Genomic DNA, 23,740 nt, shown 5'->3' on the forward strand with positions numbered 1-23,740 from the left:
GTAGCAAGTGCCAGGTACCACTCTGAATGGTTTAAATATACTAACGTCCACTGATTTAATCCTCAGGAATCTACAAGGCAGGTACTTTATTCAGCTCCCTTTACAGTTGAGGAAACTGAAGCAATCAATAAGTAAAGCCAAGTTTTCCACCCAGACTATCCGACCCAAATGCACTTTAAAAATAAGCAAAACTTACAAAGGCTGAAAGTAAAAGAAGGGGGAAGAAACACAATTAGAAACAAACCCCAAGTTTGCCAACTTTTCAGTCCTTCACAGGCAGAAGCAACAGGAAACCTGGGCAGAGACCTTGTTTAGTCCATGCTCCGCTGCCCATGACTGATCTTCACACAAAGCCTTGGGGTGGGGGGTAGAAGCTAGACTAGCTAGAAGTGGACCACAGAACTGAGCCTGGCCATCATCCTCTGGAGGACAGAGGGTCTGTGTGGCAGTGGAGGGACAGATTCCAGACATTTCCAGGCATCATGGCCCCAGAGCTGCCCCTGTGACCCAGCAAACCCTGGAACATGCTCAGAATCACCCACATGCTTCCTCTACAAGAAAGTGTGATCCCCAGGAGGACCCGAGGCCACCAGGCAGTCCGTGGGCAGAAACAGTGGGACAGGTGAGCACAAGCAGGCACAGGTGTTGTGAGTGAGACAAGGCGGGATGCCTGAGGACGACGGGTGAGCCAGGGGAGCAGGTCAGGCAGTTTCCCTTAGATACCTGCCCAGCCCCTAGCCCTGGGTCCCTCCCAGCGGCGTGCAGTGCTGTATCCCAGGTGTCTGGCGACGTGTGACTTGCACCTGGATGGCAGGTGTTACATCTTTGTAGTCTCCTATTCCCCCACCCACCCCTAACCCAGCTAGGGGCACATGGAAGGCTTGGGTAAATGGGGTGAGTCCCTCTCAGTGCTGAAGGCAAGGGGACTCACTCAACTCAGAAGTGGCCAGAGCCTCCCTGAGAAGCTCATGCTCAGCCCCAGCGCAGACTCAGCTCTCATCACCACCCGCCACCCAGACCAGCGCAGGCTCCCGCCTTCTGTCTTAGAGCAGCACTGGACCAAGCGATCTCCAATGAAACGATTTGCTGGAGTGCAGAGTGGTTTACAATTAGAAAGTATCTTCCGAAGCATGATTTCACCTCGAGCTACCCAGCTCCACCTTCCTTTCCTTTTCTTTTACCCTTCTTTACATCCTAATTTTTTTTTTTAATTTTAAGTATCACTCTTGCAAACCTTTCTATGCACTCCTCAGCTCACAACAGGCAAGACCAGGACCTCAGAAGCCCCTTCCAGAAGCTTTCCCCTCCCCGACAAGGTAGCTCCTCTCCTCAGGTATGGACTCGATACAGCTTTTTTCCTTTTCAACGCATATATGTTTCTCTGAAAACATAATGTTTTTTTCAGTTCTGCCCCTTTTTGATCTTTATATGCACAAATGTGTTGTGTTCTTTCTCCTGTGACTTGTTTTTCCACCTGACCCTGAGAATCACCCACATTAATACACAGACAGAGGTGGACACTTGCTGATTTTCATTGCTGGGCAGACTCCCGTTATAGGTCGGGAATGCTGTTTATTTATCCATTCTCCTGGTGGGCATCTGGACTGTTCAGTTTTGCTAAGGTCCATCTCCGGGGATCCAAGGGCAACAGGGGGTGTGCCCAGGGGTGGGGCAGCTGGAGCACAGCTGGGGCCATCTTGAGCTTCACGAGGTAACACTCCATGGATACCAAAGTGGTTATACTGATCTACACTCCCACCAGAGTGGGAGAGGGCCCTGGGTGCCACATCCAAATCTCTGTGCTAGAAACCTGTTTTATCTGTATATTATTATGTCTTCCCTTATCCCTCAGCCCCTTCTCAAAGCAACTAGCCCACATGTCCCACACATGCAACCATCTGCGCTGCTGTGGTCACTGAGTTTTAAGTATGTGCATATGCATGAAAATTATATGACGTTGTTTAGGAAGTGCATACGTGAAAAGCATGGTGCCAAAGAGTGCATGTTGTCATTTTTTATTTTTTTGCTCAACTCAGTATTTTGCCAGATGTGCACAGGCTGCTTCATTGTATTAGCAGCACTGCAACACTGTATCTTTAAGGTGGATGCTACCCTCACTTTACAGAATACCAGAGGACTAGCTCAGGACAATCCAGCACCCACTGTGTAGTAGTACCTCACTGAATATTTGCACTGACCCCACAAAGTAGATGCCTGCATTTCAGACAAGAGAAAAACCAGGCAGAGAGATTGAGGAACCTGCCCAAAGTCAGTTAGTGATGAAACAGGATTTGAATGAAGACTTAAGACCTCAGAGCCCTTGCTCTGATCCACAGCATGAACTAGGACGTATGACCCGGAAGGTTTTTGTGACCCGCATCTCCAGATTACACAGCCGGTGAACCCATGAGTGAAACTCACATTCCCACTGTTGCCCTCGGTCCAGTCTTTGCTCAGTCAGTTCCCAAACATACAGCCTCTGTGCAAATGGCTGGTGAATGGCGAAAAGAACTACTGAAAAATGTGCTGATCAGGAGTCTCTTTAAAGCTATAAATTTGACTAATACATTAACCCTCTTCATCAAATGTTAGTAAAGGAAAATACCAAGAAGATGGAACTCTTGAGAGGACCTGCAATAACGGAAGTTAGAAATTTCTTTATCAGAATGAGAATCAATGACCAAAAGCTTGAATCCTAAGAAAATGAATCCACAAGTCCTTTTCCCTGCTGGGGACGATAGCAAGGGTCCATCTTTGGCCGAGATGGGCGCCCTCCCTCCGCAGAACAGAAGCATGGCCGCATGCACCTAAAATGCTAGGATCATGCTTCTGGAACGTGTAAGTATAATTTTTATTATAAGAAAGGACCAGCCAAGGGCCAGTCAAGAAAGCCAAATTAAAATGTGCTGAGTGACTTAGTATTATCACCAAGAGAGAATAAGTTAAGTTCTTTTAAAGTCCTGCTCATTTTCTTCACCAAGGAATCGCCCCCACAGTTACACTATTCACATCAAGAATGGTTTGTATTTCACAGTCACTCACCATCCTCTCCCTTTATTATTATTTCTTGCTCCTTAAACATATAAAAGGGTAAAAGCAATTTGTTCTGGCAGAAGAGAACTACAGTAAATCACGCAGAATAAATTTCTTAAATACCAAAGGAACAGTGCTTGCCTCCAGATCAGCCTCTGGACACGCGTGTAAAGCACACATAAAAATCTGTCTCCCTGCCACCTGCCACGTGAAGTGACTCCTGTGAAGAATTCATGTCCTTTTCAGGTGAAAAAAAATGTTCGGTAGCAATGCGCCAAAGACAAAATCTTCCAGTACTTACATCAGCACATCCAGTGGAACCGACCAGACATCATTTATAAGAACTCCCCCTCCCAGAAAGAAAAGCTGCACTCAGCCCCGAACCAGAATCTTCTCAATACACAAAATTTTACTGTGTAAATTTCCCAAATCAGGTATTTTAAGGAAAAGGTGGAAGGCCATCTATTTTTCTAACTTTGTTGTCAAGGACTTGAATTTCATTTATCAAAAAAAAAAGTCCAAGAGTATTTATTCAAATTCCAGCAGGTGGAATTGGATATATTTACAAAGGACACAAACATCTCTAATATCATCTTCTCCACCTCGGAGTCAACACCCGTTGTTCGTAACTACACCTCCAAATGGCCAGTTCATCTTCCAAAGACACAGAAGCCATTTGAGTTGAAATTTGTTTTTTAAAAAGCTTTCTGGGTTACCATTTCTCATTATCATTCATTTACACTTAACCACCACGAGGATAACAAGATACATCAGAGCTGAAAATACAGCTCCGTCCTGAGATCAAATCGGGACATTGCCACTGAACACATTCTCAGAGATCGTGTTTCTCAGGTTTACGGAAGACTGTTGGCCCTTGATAAATTCACTTTTAAAGATCTGTAATGATTCCTTGCTGACTTCATCTTTTCCTCCTGGTTGGCTACAAATAAAATGCCAGTCAAAATGAATTTCGGTTGTTGATCTTCATACCACCAAGTATAGGAGATAACTTATTCTATCACCTTCTCTGCGAGATGTTATTTACATTCTGCAGCAAAAAGTCTTCCCCACTCTCACCCCTGTGTAGCATGGACACACTTGCCAAACATGCTCCAGGGAGAGAAACCTTATCACATCCTCAAGAGATTTCCCACTTGGCAGTTTGTAGACAGAACCGCCGCAACCCCAGTGAAACATCACACAGGAATCCCACTGTAGTGTCCCTGACCAAGACATCCAGAGCCCTCAACACTCTATGGGTCTCCCATCTTTCTGACACTTTGGAAACACCCACAAAGCTTAAGGAATGCGCTGAACTCATCACCTCTGAACCCATTTTTGTGTATGAATGTGAATTCCACATAGTACAGAACACTCCCCAATGTACTGCTTTTAAAATGCATGTGGGTGCATGTATGCATGTGAGTGTGTGTGATCTGGGAGGGCATTCTACATTTTAGCCAAAAAAAATCATATCATTTTTATAAAATTGTATTTAGCTTTTCGATTATAAGCCATTGTCTGTTTTCAATAAATGTTTTAGGTCAAGAATAGAGATTAGTAAAACCAACCAGGTCACTTAGGGAAAATGAATTTATATAGGGAATGTGTAGAACTGGTGAAGCAGTGAATGTTTTGGGCCCGTGTAGACAGCTGAACTAACTAGCAGTGGTGTAGACAGCCTCTCTGGGTAATGTGGCTCAAACCCCAATGTTTCCTGTAACTTTGATCTGGGTCAACTTATTGAAAGTACCATTTCACTTCCCTCCTTGGCTATACTCGCAGGTATTATAGTGTGGGTGCAAACGGGTCAGCCTCCTCTTGGGGACTCTTGGTGGCTCAAGTCTTACTTCCCCATTGCCACACCTCCAGAGGTCCCAGGAGCTGCCCCGGGAGAGCAGCTGGTACGGGTATGCGGGACAGCTGCTGAGATGCAGGCATGTCCGGGGAAACCACAAGTACTCGGCCTCAGCACCTTCCCAGGTAACCCAAGGTAACCCCAAGCAAGCACAAAGGGGGTGGAACTCAGGCAGAACCTGGAGGAATCCTTAACGTGCAAGCCACATACATCCCTGAATGTGGCTTGCACGTTAGGTCAGGAGTCAGTCAGGAGTCCTGAGTGACAGGCCAGACAGTAGATATCATCAGGTTTGTGGGCCACAGGGTCTTGGTCACATCAGAACACGAAAGCAGCCACAGATGGTGTGGAAATGAGGGAGTATGGCTGTGTCCCAGCACAACTTTCTTTGTGGACAATGAAATCCAAATTTCATACCAGTTACACGTTTATGAAATATTATTCTTCCAATTTTTTTGACCATGTCATATTGTGAAACCAGTCACCTTAGCTTATGGGGGTATAAAAAAGGTGGCAGGCTGAATGTAGCCCATGGCGGAGGGTGGCTGCCACCTCCCCGCCCCCCCGCAGTCACTGATCTGAGGGCAGGCAGATGAGCAGGAGGCTAGGGCGGCTGCCCCACCATGGGGAGACCTACCTTGATATGAGCTGCTGGGTCTGGGACAGTCTGAACCATGTCCTTCAGCAGATCAGCTCAGTCACCGTCCGCTCAGAACCAGAGACAGCTGGGAGACAAAAGGGGACAATCAACAACCACATTTCTGAGTTTTGTTTTCCCTGAGGACCCCACACAATATGCCAAGGGGAAAAGAACCCCAGCTTTGCACAGATCTCGACGTGTTTGCCCACAAGCACCTTTCAGGCGTGCAAATGGAGCTGCTAGAAGACCCGTGTCTTCTGTCGGGAATGTCACTTACTTAGAGCCCCCATCAAACACGGGCCGGACAAACCCAAACAAACCCACATCACGGGCAGCTCATACACGTCATTTCCTGTGGGCAGCGTCTGTGAGTGATTGCGTCAAGGAAGAAATAAAACTGAAAATGAGACCTTTTCTAGGTTCTTGAGAGAACTAGGCTTGGAGTCCCACCAAAACTCATGCCATCCACACATGTTTTAAGCTTCACGATGGAGCTCTTACTATAAACCACCGCTGTTCGTGACGCGCCCAAGTGCCGTCCCTGGACCAAGGCTCACAGGCAAGTCCTCCTTTACTCCTGACCACCACTGGGAGTCAGCACCCAGATCCAGCCAGGGACAGGGAGACCGGGGGCTGGTCTTTCAGGATCACCTGGTTAATAAGCAACAGAGCCAGGATTCAGGTCCGACTGGCCTGACTCCAAGGCTCCTAAGACACTTCAAGTTGATGTAATGAACAGGTTTCACCCTGTATTTTTTTTTTTAAGATTTTATTTATTTGACAGACAGAGATCACAAGTAGGCAGAGAGGCAGGCAGAGAGAGAGAGAGAAGGAAGCAGGCTCCCCGCCAAGCAGAGATCCCAGGACCCTGAGATCATGACCTGAGCTGAAGATAGAAGTTTAACCCACTGAGCCACCCAAGCACCCGTTCACCCTGTATTTTGAAGATACATTAGTTCATTGTATTTTTTTAAGATTTTATTTATTTATTTTGAGAAAGAGAGAACACAAGCAGGTGGAGCAGCTGAGTGAGAGAAAGGGACAAGCAGGGAGCCCGAGACGGGACTCGATCCAGGACCCTGGGATCATGAACTGAGCCGAAGGCAGATGCTCAACCCACCGAGCCACCCAGGCATGTCATGTTAGTTCATTTTAAAAATTATTTTAAATTTAAACGAATTTAATACTCTAGGGATCAATACATTCCTTTACTTGGATTATAAACCAGTGTTTTGGCTACTGTCTGTCTGCCCCTCCTCATCCCCAGGGCCACTCTCCACAGCCCCCTTCCCTGTCCCACACCCCTGGAGCTGACCCCCATGGGCTACCTTGGCAGGGCTCCCTTGCCCTCTGGCCCCCATCACGTTCAGTCAGTGTGACACCATCTGCAGATCAGGGTGCAGGAGGAGAAAGGGCTGGAGTATTTCTTCCCCACACTTTTCCACCACCCGCTTCACACTCCCTCCCTTTTTGGCCACCCTTCTGGCCTATGGGGACCTCACCCGTCCTGGGGACCCTCACCCAGGGCTCCCAGCTCCAGGAACCATTTTCTGCCCAGGCTTTGGTTCTCTGTACATCTTAGCCAGACATTGCTTCCTGGCACTGAAAACCTGCCTTTCAATGTATGTTTTCAGGTGCCATCACTATTGGTTCCCAACTGCCATTTTTGTTTGGCTTTATTTTCTTCCTTGTAAAACTGGCCTACGACTCTTAGCAGGAATGAACTGTGAAATAAAAATCGACAGTCCTCTAAGATGATACTCATGAAAGCTCTCAAGTCTACAGCTGACCACGTTATTCCAGGGAATAAATAAAGCAGTCATGGCAACCCGAAGGCATCTGTGTTCTGCCTTTCCAACCCTCTCCAGGCACAAACACATCCACTCCCAGCACAGATGGGCTTCTCCCAGGAAGCCCCCACCTCCAGGTCTGCATGCTTATGGTCTGTCTCCCAAAAGGGCTCCATGGACTTCTCTCCAGATCTGGGGGAGCTTGGCTGGACAAAGAGACAACAAACATGGAAATTTAGGCGATACTCTTTACTTCAGCCAATTTTCACGATCTTAGAATGTATCCAGTGTTTCTATCTAAGCCTAAGGCAAGTCTTTTTTGGGATAGTAGTTGCTAAAGATGCAAAAGGAATAAAGTACAGCCTTAGAATTGAATTGGGCATCCATTGAAGGGGACCCACAGTCTTGTTATACTGGTGAGAACAGAGGCTGGAAGAGAATGGGAGTCTGGCCAAAGCTGCCTTGCTCCTCTGACCCAGGAACCTCTGACTCCCCCAAGACCATCTCCTCAGGACAGCAGGAGTCACCCCAGGAAAACGCTCTGTTCCAACAGCCATTCAGCCTGACAGAGGCCCATCCTCAAGATCCCCACTATAAGACCTCATGCTAAGAGCAGACTGTTCATTCTAAATGTTTTTGTGTCCCCGTAGGGCAGCTCATCCCACACAATCCCTCCTTCCCTGCTTCCTTCACATGCTGCTGCTCAAACCAAGAGCTGAAGCTTGTACCCTCCCAGCAAGGCAGCAGAAGGAATGTTCTGGAAGTCCTGAGCCCACGTCTTGAGATCCAGAGGATTCCTCTTTCGTCTCTGGGAACCCAGTTTCCATATCTCAAGCAGCATGGGAATGTGACCAAAGCCCAAGGTAGGTGCACAGCTGACACACTGGAAAAACTGGATTTTTAATTTTAAGCTAACTAGTTTTTAGTAAGTAGAAACATTTCAGGCAAAATGGCTCTAAGCAAACCCACGATAACAAATCCATTCATCACACGAGCTGGTGGTCATCAGGCATATTTGCTCCTGGTGAATACAGACCAAGCAAAACAGCCTTCTACCAGCAAAGCCTCAGCCTACCATAAGAAGGTAACAGGTCTAATTCCTGCCAAGAGCATGAGCACCCTTCCCCCTAAAGGGAATGGGAGGAGGGGGAAGCAATTGAGACACCCACCCAGGGCCCATGATTTAAGGAAGCACTCTCTCTCAGGCTGACCCTCATTCTAGCCCTGGTGCCTACATACCAGAAGTAAGCAAGAGAGATCAGTAGAAAGAGGAAGAGTCAACCAAATGCACCTTCACATTTATCTACAGAGATGAAAGAGAGCTTCCTCAAAAGGATATGGCTTATCTCTCCAAATAACTACAAATACTTATTACAAAGGGTTGAAGTACATCGATCCCCCAACCCTTCATGGATTGGGGGTCCTAACCCCCAGTAGCTCAGAAAACATTCCTTACAGGGCACAGGGTCTTTAGAGAAGTTATTGAATTACAGTAAGGTCACAGGGTGGACATTAATCTAATGAATGGAGCTCTTCTTCACTTAGAGGACAGAAGACACAAAGACACAGGAAGAAGATGGCCATCGGAACTCAAGGAGAGAGGCCTGGGACAGCCTCTCTCTCATGGCCTCGAACCAACTCTGTCCACACCTTGCCCTCAGACATCCAGCTTCCAGAACTGTGAATCTGTTTGTGACATCTGGGCACCTAGTCTGCAGAACTTTGTTATAGCCACCCTGGAAAACTAATACACATTTATTGAAAGGTTGTGCATAGTATTTCAACTGACAAAGATTATTAGCCCTGATTTGTAGGGTGGGATGGGGGAAAGGTGTGTCTTAGGAGTCACACCCAATTTATTTGCACTCTTTCCTACCAGACACTAACTTTATTCAAGGAATGTCCCAGTATTGCTGTCCCATCTACTAACCATTCCTGGCTTCATTTTGGCAAAGGAGATATTTGTTTTAAGTTCTATGGCCTCAGTGAGTGTGATATAGGCCCCACCATAACCTCTCCCAACTCCTAAAACGTTTTTCTGAGAGAAGCCTGATAGTTCCCAACAGCTAAGGGGCATATTTTTAGATAAAAGGCTAAAATATTCCACCTTTTCTTTTCTTTTTTTTTTTTTTTCAAAATTAATGAATGCAGAGACACATTCCCTGTGTCTGCCTTTAGAGAAGAAGCTTCTACTAAATTCAGGTGAAATAACTATAAAACAATGCAAACCGAACTTAGTAATATGACAAGATAATGTAAATATCATAAAGGATAGGTCTCTGTAGACACTGCCCTTGGCCTCCCGTCCTTCTGGAAGAAGCAGGCAAGAGCAGGAGACAGCAGAGAAAGAGGGGTGATAAGGTCAAAACTTGTAAAGCAGTGACATAATCACCACTCCCCTATGTCAGTGTCAGGGGCTGGCAGGCAGAGCCGGACGTGAGGCATCTTACTTAATGAAGATAATCAGTGGAACCAACACAATCCCTCAACATATACCAAATGGTCCAAGGAAAGGCCTTTGGTTTTTGTTTGGTTTCTGGTTTTGTTTTTTCACCACAGTAAGTGTACTCTTGAATCCTCACCACCTATTTCACCCATCCCCAACCCATCTCCCACCAAAGGTCTTAGAGGTTTGGAACACAAATAATGCCATATCCAAGATACCAAATACTTATATATTTGTTTTTCTTTTTTTCTTTTTTCTTTCTTTCTTTTTTTTTTTTTTTAATTTTTGACCAGGAGAGGTAGGGTTATCTGGGATTTTGTTTTACCTTTAATTGCCCTTGGCCCCACCATCTTTTTTCTCTGCGAGTCATTGGTCTTGCTTTCAGTCAACACTGCTTTTCTTGAGTCTTCAAAGATCTTGGAACAACCTGAAAAAATTTTTCAATAGATTAAACCTTGGGGTTTTTATCCAAAAAAATTAACACCAAGGATCAACAGTAGGTTTAGTGACAAAACCTATTCCTTCAACACTATTCTAAAATGAGAATGAACTTAAAATCCTCCCCTTAAGAACAGGGGTGAGGTGGGGAGATGGGGGTGGCAACATTCCTCCAGGGAAGCTAAATGTCTTGAAGCAAAAATGAGGAGAGAAACAAAGACCAAGCCTGAGCTGGCAATAGCGAAGCAGACATATACTTTTGCAAAGAAAATATTTTGAAAATGTTTTCCTTTCCTTACAGACCCCAGCCTTCGTAATGATGGCTTCCCCAGATCATTCTTTCAGCACTTTTGTCTGCTCAGAACAAAAAGTCACAGGGTTTATTAAACATCCTGAGAACTGTAATTAAACAGTTGTTTTAGTTCCAGGAAAGAAACACCCTTTTCATTTGTAGATGCTGAGGAGGACCCATATTTTTAAAAACGTTAGAACACGAGAAAACTGAAATAAAAGACAGAGGGCAAAGAGAAAAAAGTCTTCCTTAGAATATGCTTGTCACCACAGCTCTAAAATCTGATCTCTTTTTGGAGATAACGGGAATTTCTGTGCTGATGCAACTTTCCAAGTAAAGTATCCAATCCCAAAATATTACATCTAACAGAATCCTCACAAAATGACAAATTGCAAATGGCAACTGTTTCGGTTGAAAATATTTTCAAACTAGAAAACGTCTTAAGTATTGCATCAAAAATCAATATTTGCCACGGGCAGTATTATTTCTAAACGTTTCCGCAGTCCCGCTGACGCCCCCACTCTGCTCAGGACGCCAGCCAAGTCTTTGGGCCTGTGATTTGGGACAGTTCATCCAGTGGCCCAACATCCCCACCAAGTGTTTGTTGTGATATGGAAAATATAAACTCTTGCGAAAATATGAAGATCCAAAACCACATATATAATACGATATTGATGTTGTTTAAAAAAAGAAAAAAAAAAAAGCTAGATGGCTGAAAGACAGCAGGATGGTAGAAAGAGAAGGGGGAAGCTCTCGGGAAGCGTGTGAAATCGCTAAAAGAAGCAGACTTTGAGTTTCCAATGTGAATTCCAAGGGACTCTTACTTTTCTCTATTATTTTCTTCTGGGTATTTTCCTAATTTTCAGAACGAAGAAAATTCATCTTGAACTCAGCAATGATGGTTTTCTATCCCTGGACATATTTCAAAGCATTTCCCGGACAGCAATGTGTGATTTCTGCCCACCTCCCCGCCCAACCCTTATGGAGCAGCGCTTGCCTCCTTAATTCAGGGACGGGATTGTTGGCAGGTAACAATGAATTAGATTACACTTGTCCTGGCTTCACAGACCTTGAGTTAATAAAGGTACTCCCAAATTTCCTTTTCTCAAAATCCAAAAGGTAATATTGATAATCACTTGGTTAAATGCTCTCCATGGGCAAGTGGTTAAAATCATATTTAGTTTCCAGTTGCTGAAAAGGGTATGAGTTTTAAAAGCATGGGCTAAGATTTACTATCCTATGTCATCCTGGAATATACTGGGGTGCCAAAATTTCTACATGCCGAAAGAATAACTTGATTTATGGCCTAATATTGCTGGACCTGATTTAAAGACAAGAGTAAAGCCCAGAGAAGATTCTATTAAATATGTGCAATGGGTATTTTTAAATTAGCATTATGGCGTTATTAATATTTCATTTATCCAGAGGGCACTTATCTGACAACATAAATTATCCATAACACAGCTGAGAAGCCACAAAGGATCCAAAAAAATGTCACGAAGTTAGGGGAGAGCAGCTTTGCCAGGGAACGGCACGCTACCAGCCGCGTGAGGTAACAGCTGGCCCGATCAAAGCAAGAAAGTCAGAAAATTATACAAACCAGACTTTAAGAACTCAAAAAATACAGGCATTTGAGAACTCTGGTTTGAGAGCATACTGCTTACCCCTGCCCAAGAGCCCCTGGTCCTGCCGAAAAGCAGAGATCAAAGAGCCACAAGAGCCACATAAGGACCCGCCCTCCCCCAAAGCCTACCACGGTCAAGGACCCTAGTTCATGCCACCCTCAGATTCAGTGAGGCTCCGTGTCCTTCCCAGTCAGGGAACGAGACTCTCTGTGGTGGTTAGAAAGTGGCCACTGGCAATGAGTAAAGCCAAACTTGGCTGAGCACCCGAACAGCAAGCTTCATTTGCCAAAGCAGCCCTGGAGCAGCAGAAAGGCCCCTGGGCTGGGGGCTTCCAGCTAGCGCTGAGCCAGCAGCCTCAGTTTGCTCATCCGCAAGCCGTGCGTAAGAGGCGGAAGGCGGTGCGTAAGGCTGTGCCAGGTGGACAGATGCTATGTTCTGAGCAGTGTGACCTTCTTGTTTCCCAAAAGCACTGAACAAGGAGACACTCCCCACACATAGATTTTCTTGGCCACCTTGTGTTTGCAACAGTATGTGCTTCATAGAGGAGGTGGGTTCCTGGGAAGAGGCACCACTCAAAGCCCAGAAGAGCTGCCCCCATGACCAAAAAGAGCCTGGATAATGGGTGGACAGCAGCCTTGCATGAGAAGAAATGGAGGGACAGATGCCAGGGACAGAAGGGCTGCAGTCATCTCCGTGGTCCTGGTGAGCACGGCCATGGAGGAGACAGTTTGTTCATTCGTAACCCACACACTTGGGGCCCTTTGTCCTCTACAGAAGGAACCCCAACTTCATTTGGGTGTACAGCCTCTATTCCATCATGACCATTTTGAGGATAAACTCTGTCACTGCGGACTCCTTCCTCTTGCCACTGACTGGTTGGTTTAGGGATGGGCAATTCGACACAGGGGGAAATGAGCTCAAGGACTTGCGGGAGAAGTCTCTTGGTTGCTGGTGAAAGGTCATAGGATATTGGTCTCTCTGTGTGACAGTTAGAGCTGGGACAGACATCTCAGGTCCACCAAGGGAGGTAGGCTGAGCACAAAACTGAAACACTGTGGATGTCTAGGAGTAAATGAAGGAGATCTTCTGGGTTTCTACCATGGGGTGAGGAAAGTGCAATTACCCAACCCTGGAGGCAGAAAACTACAATACCTATGAATCAAAGAGTCACTTTCAGCTCTCTTACCATCTGCATCCAGCTCAAGCAGGCATGCTGAATATGCTCCACAGGTCTAACTTTAAAATAACATGATCCAGGGCACTGGTGGGGGGTGGGGCTCAGGTGGTTAAACATCTGCCTTCAGCTCAGGTCATGATCTCAGGGTCCTGGGATTGAGCCCCGCATCGGGCTCTCTGCTCAGCAGGGAGCCTGCTTCCCCCTTTCTCTCTGCCTGTCTCTCTGCCTACTTGTGATCTCTCTGTCAAATAAATAAAACCTTTAAAAAATAAATAAAATCTTTAAAAACAAAGCAAGAAAAATATTTGAAAAATAATAATAATAAATAAAATAAAATGATCACTGGAAATTAGCACAACCCATAAATCCCTCTATGTAAACACTATTTGTAAGACTTAGAGAATAAATAACTATTATCAAGATGAGTGACCCACCACAATCTGTACATGTATTGAGTGTCTAGCACTGGAGATGGGGTGGGACACGCTCTCAAACAGAGCGTTTGATGGAGGGACAATACTTTTAGTTAAATGACTGATTGGAAGCAGAATGGGGGGAGAGTCCTCAGGGAGGGCAAAAGGAAGGCCATTCTATCTGGCGCCATGGAATAGCAATGTATTTCTGGGGGAGTTAGTATGGGATGGGTGCTTAGCATTCAATAGGTAGGAATGGGGCAAAGAGCAGGCAAGGTGGAGGAGACAGGTGAGCAAAGGTACGAAGGTGAACAGGTGTAGTAGGGAGAGTGTGTTTTCGTCTCTGTGTCCACTTACGGCACAGAGTGTGAGCTCAGAAATGTCTGACTGGTCTCTATAACTCAGAAGTTCCACAGGTATTTGTCTCCCTCTGTGATCTAACCTCGATCTGCCCTTCAAACCCATGTGTTCATTCAACTGTGCATCCGTCATTCATCCGTCTGCCCAGCATGCCACGGACCAAGCCCCCGGCATGCGCCATCCGCTGAGCTTGGCAATGACTAGGGCTGGGCTCTGCCCCTGCGTTCAGAGTCCAGAGGGAGAAGTGGAGCTGGAAGAGAACAGTGATACATGTCAAGGATCCACTGCCTGTCTGACCCCCGCCGCTACAGAATACGATTACGGGGGGACACTGAAGGAGAAAATGAAACAGCCAAGAGCACAGCGGGGAAACAAGAGAATTAGAAATCTAGAAATGACCCATAGCATGGAATCTAAAGAAGGATATCCAGTAAGACAGGAATAGTTCGCAGCATCTGATCGGCAGAGGGATGAATAAGCATGAAAAGCTCATTCAGCCAACCACAAGCATGGAGAACAGGCATGGGATCCTGCAAGTCAGAAACTCTTGGGGACCTCTAACAGCGCTGCAGCTGAATGGTCAAGAAAACCCATCTCCAAAGGACGGTTGAGAGGGTGCGTGGACGTCAAGGCAGCCTTTTTGTTTGTTTGTTTTTAAAGAGAGAGTGTGAGCAGAAGAACAGAGAATCCCAAGCTGACTCCGCACTGAGCAGAGCCCAATGTGGGGCTCAATTCCAAGACCCTGAGATCACGACCTTGGTGATCAAGAGCTGTACACTTAACTGACTGAGCCAACCAGATACCCCCAACGCAAGTTATTCTTAAGAGCTGTTGAGCAGCCCAGAGAGAGAAAGGGAGAGAAGTTTGAAGAAAAAGCAGTGGTGCACTCACCCACTCAACACTTGTGGATCTACTGTGCTTCCAAAATTGCTAGCAGTTAGGGATGTAATGGGGCACAAGTATTGCCCTCAAGAAATTTACAATCCACTTTGCTTGCTGTTCTCATCTGCTAATGATAGCAAAGATGGTATTTGGTGAGCAATGTAGGATGGAGGGAACTGGTTGGTGGAGTAGGTGACATAGAGATTCTAGAGACAGAAGAACCAAGGACGGTCCACACTGGGAGAGACAGAGGAAAGGCCGGATCCAACAGCACATCAGTGAGGCCAGCTCTGGCGGGTGGGCGGAACTCCACTGCCACAAAAGGAGTGGCGTACTGTTACCTGGGTGACCACCAGCTCCCAGGGAAACTGATAGGAAGCATGTGGAAATTTCTGTGGAGCAAGTGTTACCACCACGCCCCCCTCAAGGATCCAACAGCCGTCCCTACACGCAGAGCCGGACAGAGATGGGCACGATCCCTCTAGCAAGCCCGCAGAGGCTGACCCTTGCCCACCTGTGCCCCAGGAGCCAGGAGGCAAAGGAGCCTGAGGCTACTTTAGAGAAAGCAGGGGTGAAGGCAGAGGCAAGCTGTCCAGGCTGCTCTCCCAGCAACTGAGTTTCTGCAACGAAAGAGTTGCTTCTGGGAGGTGCAAACACTAGGGAGATGGAATTCAAAACCCAGAAAAAAAGGAGAGGTCTGGGTGCTCTGAATTGCTTCCACATCGGCTCTCTGCTTCCAGAAGCCTGTGAGGAGCCCAGAATGCATGCTGTTTATTGTTGGCTCCCTTCAGGCTGACACTGTGAACACGCGCAGGTGTGTGCTTCCACTGGGGAATCCCCAGGATGTTTTCTGCCTGGACTTAGAACTCAGGAAGGCTGTTCTTGGGATCTTAGAGAATCCCCAGAAGGGTCTCCTTTTGCTCTCCATCATAAAGAAATGTTGCCAAGATAAACAGGAGCAGTTTTGCTGGGAAAAAAATAGCAAGGGTCTCCATGAACTGTGTCTGAGCCTCACAATGGCCACAACTATATGCTTCTTATAAGATTGCTTGCGTCTGGTTTGGCTGTTGCTTGCTTTCATTTCATTTTGTGCTTTAGGGTCAGTCTTTTGTCCTTGGCGACCCTAAATCGACCTCCGGCCACAGTGTTACTTTCCCATTCTGTCGTCTTGGGGAGAACAGAATGAATGGACACATCAGTGTGCCCATACACACCGGACCCTGCAAAGCCCCTGCCGCTCTCGAGGGAAGGACGCTTCTCCCGTTCTCCGCCTGGCCCTTCGCACAGGAAAGCATCGAGCTGACCTCAGAGTGGAAGGTACAGCTGCCAGTTTCCACCAAAACCAAACACACAGCAGCAAAACAGCACCATGGCCTCTAGGTCTGGGGACCATGATCTGCCTTGAGGTCCCCGTAAAAATGCGACATTTGAAGGAAAACAGGCTCCATTTGAAAGGCGGGTGACATCAAGAGAGAGAAAACAGCTATAAATACCTCTTCTCTCCCCTTTTACACTGAGCCTTCTGTTAAAGGAAACACATTTGCCAGAGGTTTTTTTTTTTTTTTTTTTTTTTTTTTTTCCCCCAAGTTCAACTGGAAAAACATAAATATTTGGTCATTTCATAAAGCAGACAACTGACAAGCAGGCCACAGGTTAAAGGAACACCATGTATTTCTAAGAAAGTTCATCTAACAACATGCATCGAGGGGAACAGAATCCCAAAGTCTGTTTGAGAAACAAACCTGACTCTCACAGTGAATTTTGTCTTAATGTAATCACAAGATCAAATCTTAAAGATGACAAATGCATTGATATTATCTTTGCAAACAGTGAGATCCATTGCATATTTTTAAATTAATAACACTGGGCAGAAAAATCAAAACACTGTTAATAATACCTAATTGTTTTGAGGGTGTATATGAAAATCACTAATTCTCAGTTAAATTTATTGATATTATATTAACATCCCAATGTTATAAACAACAACAACAACAAAAAAAATGCTAAATTCCTGAGTGGCAAGGCAACCCATAAGAGAACCAAAATGACAACCAAGTACATTAATAGAGTAAGAGATGAGGAATTCCAAAGAGCCTTGAACTCACCATGAAAGTAGTTTTGTGCCCACCGGCTTTGTTCAAACAATTTGGCACACTGGTGATGGGTGTCTCACCAGCAGGAGTTCTGAACCCAGTTTTTCCATCCCCCCGACTTCCAACGAGTTTAAGAGCATTGCATAAAGATCGCCTTATTTGTACTGGACCCAATTTGGAAGTAAATTTTTTAATCCTCCTACGTATTTTAAAAAAGAAGTCCTGAGCCTTGCCACAAATGCCCTTCGCTGGCACAGGGTTTAGAACATACTTCCTGCTTTGCTGATGGGCATGCCGTCCATATGGGATTTTCCATGCATTCCACTATTAATGGGTTGTTCAGTAGGAATTAACTGATCACCCCATGCAAAAACTGGTTCTTGGGGTTTTGTAGGATGAAAATGTTCCATGGAGTGTGTCTCACTCCCGGAGAGTCTAAAGGGAGACAGACTTCTTACAGACATGAGAGAGGGCATAATCCTGATAGAACGAATTAACACCGTCCTCGTGGATAAAGGGTGCACAGGGGGACACTTGGTGGCAAAGATCCCAGAGCTGGTGAGAGACCCATCACCAAGGATTCAAACCCAGCTCTGTTACACCATGAGCCGTGCTGTCTCCTGGGTGGGAGGTGCGGGGGGCGGGGTATGTCACACCCTGGTCACCCCCAGAGAAGACGGGCAGGAGCCAAACCTCCCCGAAACTTTCTGTGCATCATTTCCACTGCAGACCTTCTCTCAAGCTCCATAATCCTCTTTGACGGTCAAAACCCAGAAAAGTAGGAAGGGTTTCCCTAAAAGAGCCGAACAACATTACCGTTGGACTGATTACCCAGTAGATCGAATTTTTCAGTCCCGAGGCCAAAAATCTACTCCGAGGGGTACACAAGCTAGTCTTTCCTTTAATGTCTCCTAGTTTCTCCCAAGAATGACTTAGTTCACCAGCTACCTCTGAACTGCTAAGTTTCAGGAATCCCTTCTCTGGTTTAACTTCCAAAAATCTCGTCCTGCCCACACGGCCTTCCTGAAAGTTCAGGAATGTGGACTTCAGGCACCCTCCCAGCAGGTGTCCCCCACACTGGAGTTTCAGACGCGGCGTGGGCAAACCCAGAAATCCTATCATGCCAGGCTGCATCTCCACACACAAAAGGCATTCTCCCAAAGCAAAAAGCCTCGAGACACTTCCACGGGGAATTTGAGCAGATGCCAATTCTCAGATATGGGAGGCGAGCTCAGCTGCCCTATTTCTATACCTCCCCCCTCACACTCATACCATCTTCATGAGAAGATAAGCTGTTTGACCCTGGGCAAGTTAGCTAACCTCTCTGTGCCTCCAGCTGCACATCTATAAAACAGATACAACAGCAATATCTACCTTCCAAGTCTGCTGTGAGGACTAAATAAGCCATTTAAAGAGCTTTGAAGGTGGTTGAGTTATGGACACTGGGGAAGGTATGTCTATGGTGAGTGCTGTAAAGTGTGTAAACCTGGCAATTCACATACCTGTACCCCTGGGGCTAATAATACATGATATGTTAATTTAAAAAAAATAAAAAATTAGGGGTGCCTGGGTGGCTCAGTGGGTTAAAGCCTCTGCCTTTGGCTCAGGTCATGATCCCAGGGTCTCTGCTCAGTGGGGAGCCTGCTTCCCCCCCCCCCCCGCCGTCTGCCTCTCTGCCTACTTGTGATCTCTCTCTGGCAAATAAATAATTAAAATCTTTTTTAAAAAATTAATAAAAAATAATAAAAGTTATAATGAATAAATAATTAAGAGCTTTGAGGGGTTCTTGGAACATAGCAAGTACAGTTAACATTAACTAATTTTAGTTGTCAAATGGTTTATGGAAAAGAACTTAATACAAGTTTGGGGGGGATTATTTGTGCAATTTAAATACTTGGTCCACTGGCATCACACTCCTTGCTATTAAAGGTCATTCAAAGGTGAGTGTGAATTACAATGAGGGTGAATTACACACCCATGGTAGCAAAGGCAGCTCAGGAAACAACGGTCCACTGCCGTGGCCGGAGTTTGCAAATTAGCTGGCATTGTGCGATGGGTTCCCAGGGAAGTGGAACCTGAGCTGGAGAGAAGCAGGCAGGGCAATCAACAAGCATGGACACAGGCAGAGTCAGCAGGGCTGGGCATGGGGAGAGGTGAACCAAGACCAAGCCCTCAGAACAGCCTCAGATGACCCCAGGGTGCCCACTGGAGCTGGGCTGACCACTCAGAGCTGGGATATAAGGCCAAGGGGCCAGGACTCTAACTCCTGCTGTGTGATGAGTTCTATGTGAGGCTCCGATGTCCAACACTAGTCTAGGTGTTGTTGTGACTTTATCTTTTTTAAGATCTTACTTATTCCTTAGAAAGAGAGAGAGACCAGGACAAGAGCAGGGGGAGAGGGAGAAAGAGACTTCCCCCTGAGCTAGACTCTGGGATCATGACCTAAGTGACTCCCTGGGATCATGATCTAAGTGACTGAGCCACCCAGGCACCCCGTTGTGATGACATTTTTGTAGGCGTGGTTCTCATCTACAATTGATTGACTTCTAAGTGAAGCAGGTCACTTTCCCTATTGGTGGGCCTCATCCAATCACTTGAAACCCTTAAGAGAACAGACTGAGGTTTCTCAAGAAGGAAAGAATCTTACCCCCAGGCTGCAACATAAAAATCCTGAGTGTCCGGTCTGCCAGTCTGCCTAGCAGATGTCAGACTCAAGACTGGAATATTTTCTCTTGCTTAAGTACTCAGCCTGCTGGCCCATCCCACCGATTTCATATGTGTCAGCCCCACAGTTCTGTGGGCCAATTCTTCTAAGTAAATCTCATTAAACTAGAGATACATTGATACAGATGATACAGATCTACTGACATACATTCAAATCTAACCTATCAGACCTGGTTCTCCCTGTGAAGCTGATATTCCTATGATGACTTAATCATGGGCTGCCCCGGGGAAAGAGGCATGGCCTTGGGCAGGTGGCATCATCAGCGGACACCAAAAAGTGCTGACAACAGAGGCATCTTCCAGCGACACTCTCAGCCTCAGAGAGAACACAGGCCTCCATTCTTGAGGGGAACCCGAGCCAATGGGGCAAACTCTATAGAGACAGAGTAAATTACTAAAACTGTAAGGTAAAACTCAGAATAATAAAACCGACTAATTTAGAGTTAGAAGGAATCTAGCCATTGTTCTCAGTATGACATAATGAGTAAGAATGGACAGGCATGCGATCCTCATGATGTTGAGGTCCATCCCAGCAGACCGGGGTCATCAGGCTCCCTTGACATGAAGTTACAGTGACCTCTTGTATCCAGGGGATCCAGAGCCTTCATGAACAGCTAGGATGGGAGACTGATGCTCCCCTATGCATAGGAGGGAGGGGGGCCTTCCTAAAACCTGGACTCAGGGCAGGGAGGGGGCTGGTTTATTGGATTTGCTGGTCTCTGTGTGCTGGAAATACTCCCCTGACACCATCTACTAACAGGAAGGGTGGGGAAGAGAAGGGCACACAGATCTCACAGATCCCCGTGTGACTCTGGAAGGGAACACAAAGGGGACCATGGAAGAGGTCAGGGACCTGGCACTTCTCCAGGAAGAGCATTGTCAGAGGAGGGGGATGGGGGCTCGGATGGGGAAATGCATGAGCATGGACACACGCTGAGCTCAAACCAGTGAAGGAGCTTCAGAAGAACCATTCAAGGCAAGCTGCTGGGACACAGGGACTGGTGGCTGATCCCCAGGGGAAGAACCTCTCAGACAGGTGGCCTGGAGCTCCCTGAGAGCAGGTAAGTAGGAAGGACCATGCTGGGAGTGTGCAGAGCTACCACCCATGGTGAGGCAAGATGCCCTGCGTGTCCTCTCATGCCATGGGGCCTATGGAAGGCTGATGGGCACCATACTGCCACAGAGAGATGGAGTGAGAGGTTCCTTCAGGAGCCCTGATGTCCCAACACCAACATCGCATGAAAGAGAGCCAAGGCTGGGACCTCAACTGCAATCAGTCTTTAAGCAGTCCCCCTCACTGTCCTCTCTCATCCTGCTCCCACCCTGGGAAGCCAGAGGCAAAGGTTTGTGGGGAAGGAGAAGCAGAAGAGGGAATGGAGGAAGAACTGGAACCAGCTGGGAGCCAGGGAGCCATGGGCCTCTTCCAGGTCTGAGACAAGCTCAAGATGCAGAGGATCTTTTCACGAACTGGAAAATGAATGAGAAAGGGACTTTTATTTGGTAGATTTATCTGAACTTCTCAGTACTTAAAAATTGGACTGTTAATGAGTATCTGGAAGTGATGGAGAAAGTCTGGCGCCTGACAAGACTTGGATCTGGGGTGGGAAAGAGTCTCAGACTTGAGCAGTAAGTGTGGGAAACAAAGCTGCATGCTTCACTGCACCCAACTGGGTCCCATTCATTCAACCAATAGGGACACCAGTTTCTAATACACACGGTAGAGGGCTAGCCAACAAAGCCGAGCAGAAATAGCCAAGTGTCTGGACCACCAAGAGTTAGCAAGAGAGTGCCTGATCTCTCACAAGAGATGGGAAAGCAAGAAAAGGCCAAAGCACTGAGAAGAGGGTCCCACCTCAAAGAGAGAACAAAGACATCTGCAAGAGTGAGAAGGATCAGATGGATGAACTTGAAGACAAAGAACAGCCAGTGACTGGGATGGCACCAAACCTACTCCTCCACTCCCACCCCACACTGCCCAGGCTTTGGCTCAAAGATCCTGGGACTGCCAAGGTAATTAGCAAGAAGACCTGGCAGGGAGAATGGCCAGGTATCAAGGCAGTTCTGAGAACATCCGAGTCGGAAGGGCTTACCTGTGACCAGGGACTGGAAGAAATGTTCAGCTGTATAGACATTTGAAATTCGTAGCTGGATTCTCATTTTCTTACAGGGTAGGGTAAGTGAGACAGAAAGTGTTTCCTGAAGGACAAGACTCAGCTCCAGTGTGGTGTCCCAGGGACCCCACCTATGTCATAAGTAGCAGCCCCCCAAAGTGCAATGAAGGGGCATAGTGGGACCCCCACCCTACGTGGCTGCCCCTCTCCTGCCAGGCCTGCAGGATTTCCTCAGTCATATCAACCACCTCTCCTTCTCAACATGAGTGAAGGGTAAACAGGTGGCTCCTTGTGTTTGTCCAAGAAATTCAATAAGAAGAAATCTTAAATAGGATAAAATCATTGAACCAGGTGAAGTAGAATTTAAACAACTAAGGGATATTTCTGGCTGAAATATGCCAAGAGGTTTTTGGTTTTTCCTTGTTTTGTTTCTTTATGTTTTGATTTTTTTTTTTTTTTTGACAACCACTAACTAATACAGAGTGTGCTCTAGAGCTGAGCCAAGATTATCAATTTGAGACTTCTGGCCATTTCTAAACTCTGATGTTGCTCATTGCAAAGTAAAGGCAGGCCCAGGGTTTCAATCTGTCCATGTATCTAACCCCACTTGAGAATCTCTGGCTCCAAGATTTTCACAGTTGTCATAATTAGCTGGGTTTTTGTTTGTTTGTTTGTTCCTCTGTAGTTATTGTGATTGAGTTTACAGGGAAACAGTGCCAGCCAGACCATCACTTCGCCCACTGGACAGAGGGCCCACCAGCTTTCACTCTTGGGACTAACAGATGTCACAGGACTCAGAGAACCACTGGACTAGTCAGAAGGACCCCCACCCCACCCCCACAACTCCTACCAACTCAGATGACAGAGCCCAAAACACAACAGTCATACCAGGTAAGGACCCAACCTAATATTCAACTATCACCAATGACGGGGGTCCCAACTGAAGGCTCAGCTGTGAAACACTGTGTTCTAGAAATGGCTACACTTCTGTCAAACCTAAAGAAAATCAAGGCAAAGCCCTTAAAGTACAGGGACAATGTACTAAGCTACCCTGTGAAGCAATCCAATGCCATATGATTGTAACAGCCATGCTCAATAGGAAAAAAAAATAGACAGATGCACAGATATACACAGATGGATGGATGGATGGATGCATAGACGGGTAGATAGATGGTTGGATGGATGGATAGATAGGAGGAAAGGAAGGAAAGAAGGAAAGAAGGAAGGAAGGAAGGAGACAGATGAATGGATAGATGGACAGATATATGGGTGGATGGGTGGATGGATGGGTAGATAGATAGATAGATAGATATCTGAGCCTTGATTTCTACAAACTAACAAGAGAAATCAGGGTAGGTACAGGGTGGGGATTAGAATCACAAGTAAACGTTATTCCCATACAAAAGAAATTTCCCTCACTTTAATTCTCGGATAACTTAACTCCCACACTTCTCATTCCCTTGACGTGTTCCGCATGCACTCTGCTGTGAACATGACCTTCACACGGCTGTGTGCAAACGTTCTGTCACCACTTTTAAGGAGCGGGATTACAGTTTGTGCCCAGAGTCATAAGAGAAGCAAGTTTAAAATAAATTCATAGACATAAATCGAAATGCACACAAGTCAAAGCTTAACAAGCACTTTGTAGACAGGAAGTTATTTTATGAAGAACGTTTGGAACTTGTGAAGGCTTTGAAGGACCTCTGAGCCACTTCCATTGTCTTCCTGAACGCTTTTTATCCTGTTCTTTGCACTTGGCATCAACCTCCTGCTTCTTGATTTAATTTACATTTTTAACTTTTGACACTTCCCTTGCAAATGTGAAGGAACTTTTAATAAAGAAACCAAAACATCTGTG

General features: G+C 46.2%; 1 protein-coding gene across 4 annotated transcripts in view; it reads right to left on the reverse strand.

The window, feature by feature from the left end:
* ERG (ETS transcription factor ERG) overlaps window positions 1-23,740 on the reverse strand; it is a 240,748-nt gene that overhangs the window by 163,096 nt on the left and 53,912 nt on the right. For all 4 annotated transcript variants that reach the window (XM_059164732.1, XM_059164730.1, XM_059164735.1 and 1 more), the window contains exons 2-3: window positions 10,093-10,194; window positions 5,529-5,616 (exon numbers count right to left, since the gene is read on the reverse strand). In XM_059164732.1, coding sequence (XP_059020715.1) covers window positions 5,529-5,567 — 39 coding nt within the window. In that variant the 5' untranslated portion in view covers window positions 5,568-5,616; window positions 10,093-10,194. The remainder of the gene's footprint in view (window positions 1-5,528; window positions 5,617-10,092; window positions 10,195-23,740) is intronic.

This window comes from Mustela lutreola, chromosome 2, assembly GCF_030435805.1.
Source record: "Mustela lutreola isolate mMusLut2 chromosome 2, mMusLut2.pri, whole genome shotgun sequence".
Lineage (NCBI taxonomy): Eukaryota > Metazoa > Chordata > Mammalia > Carnivora > Mustelidae > Mustela > Mustela lutreola.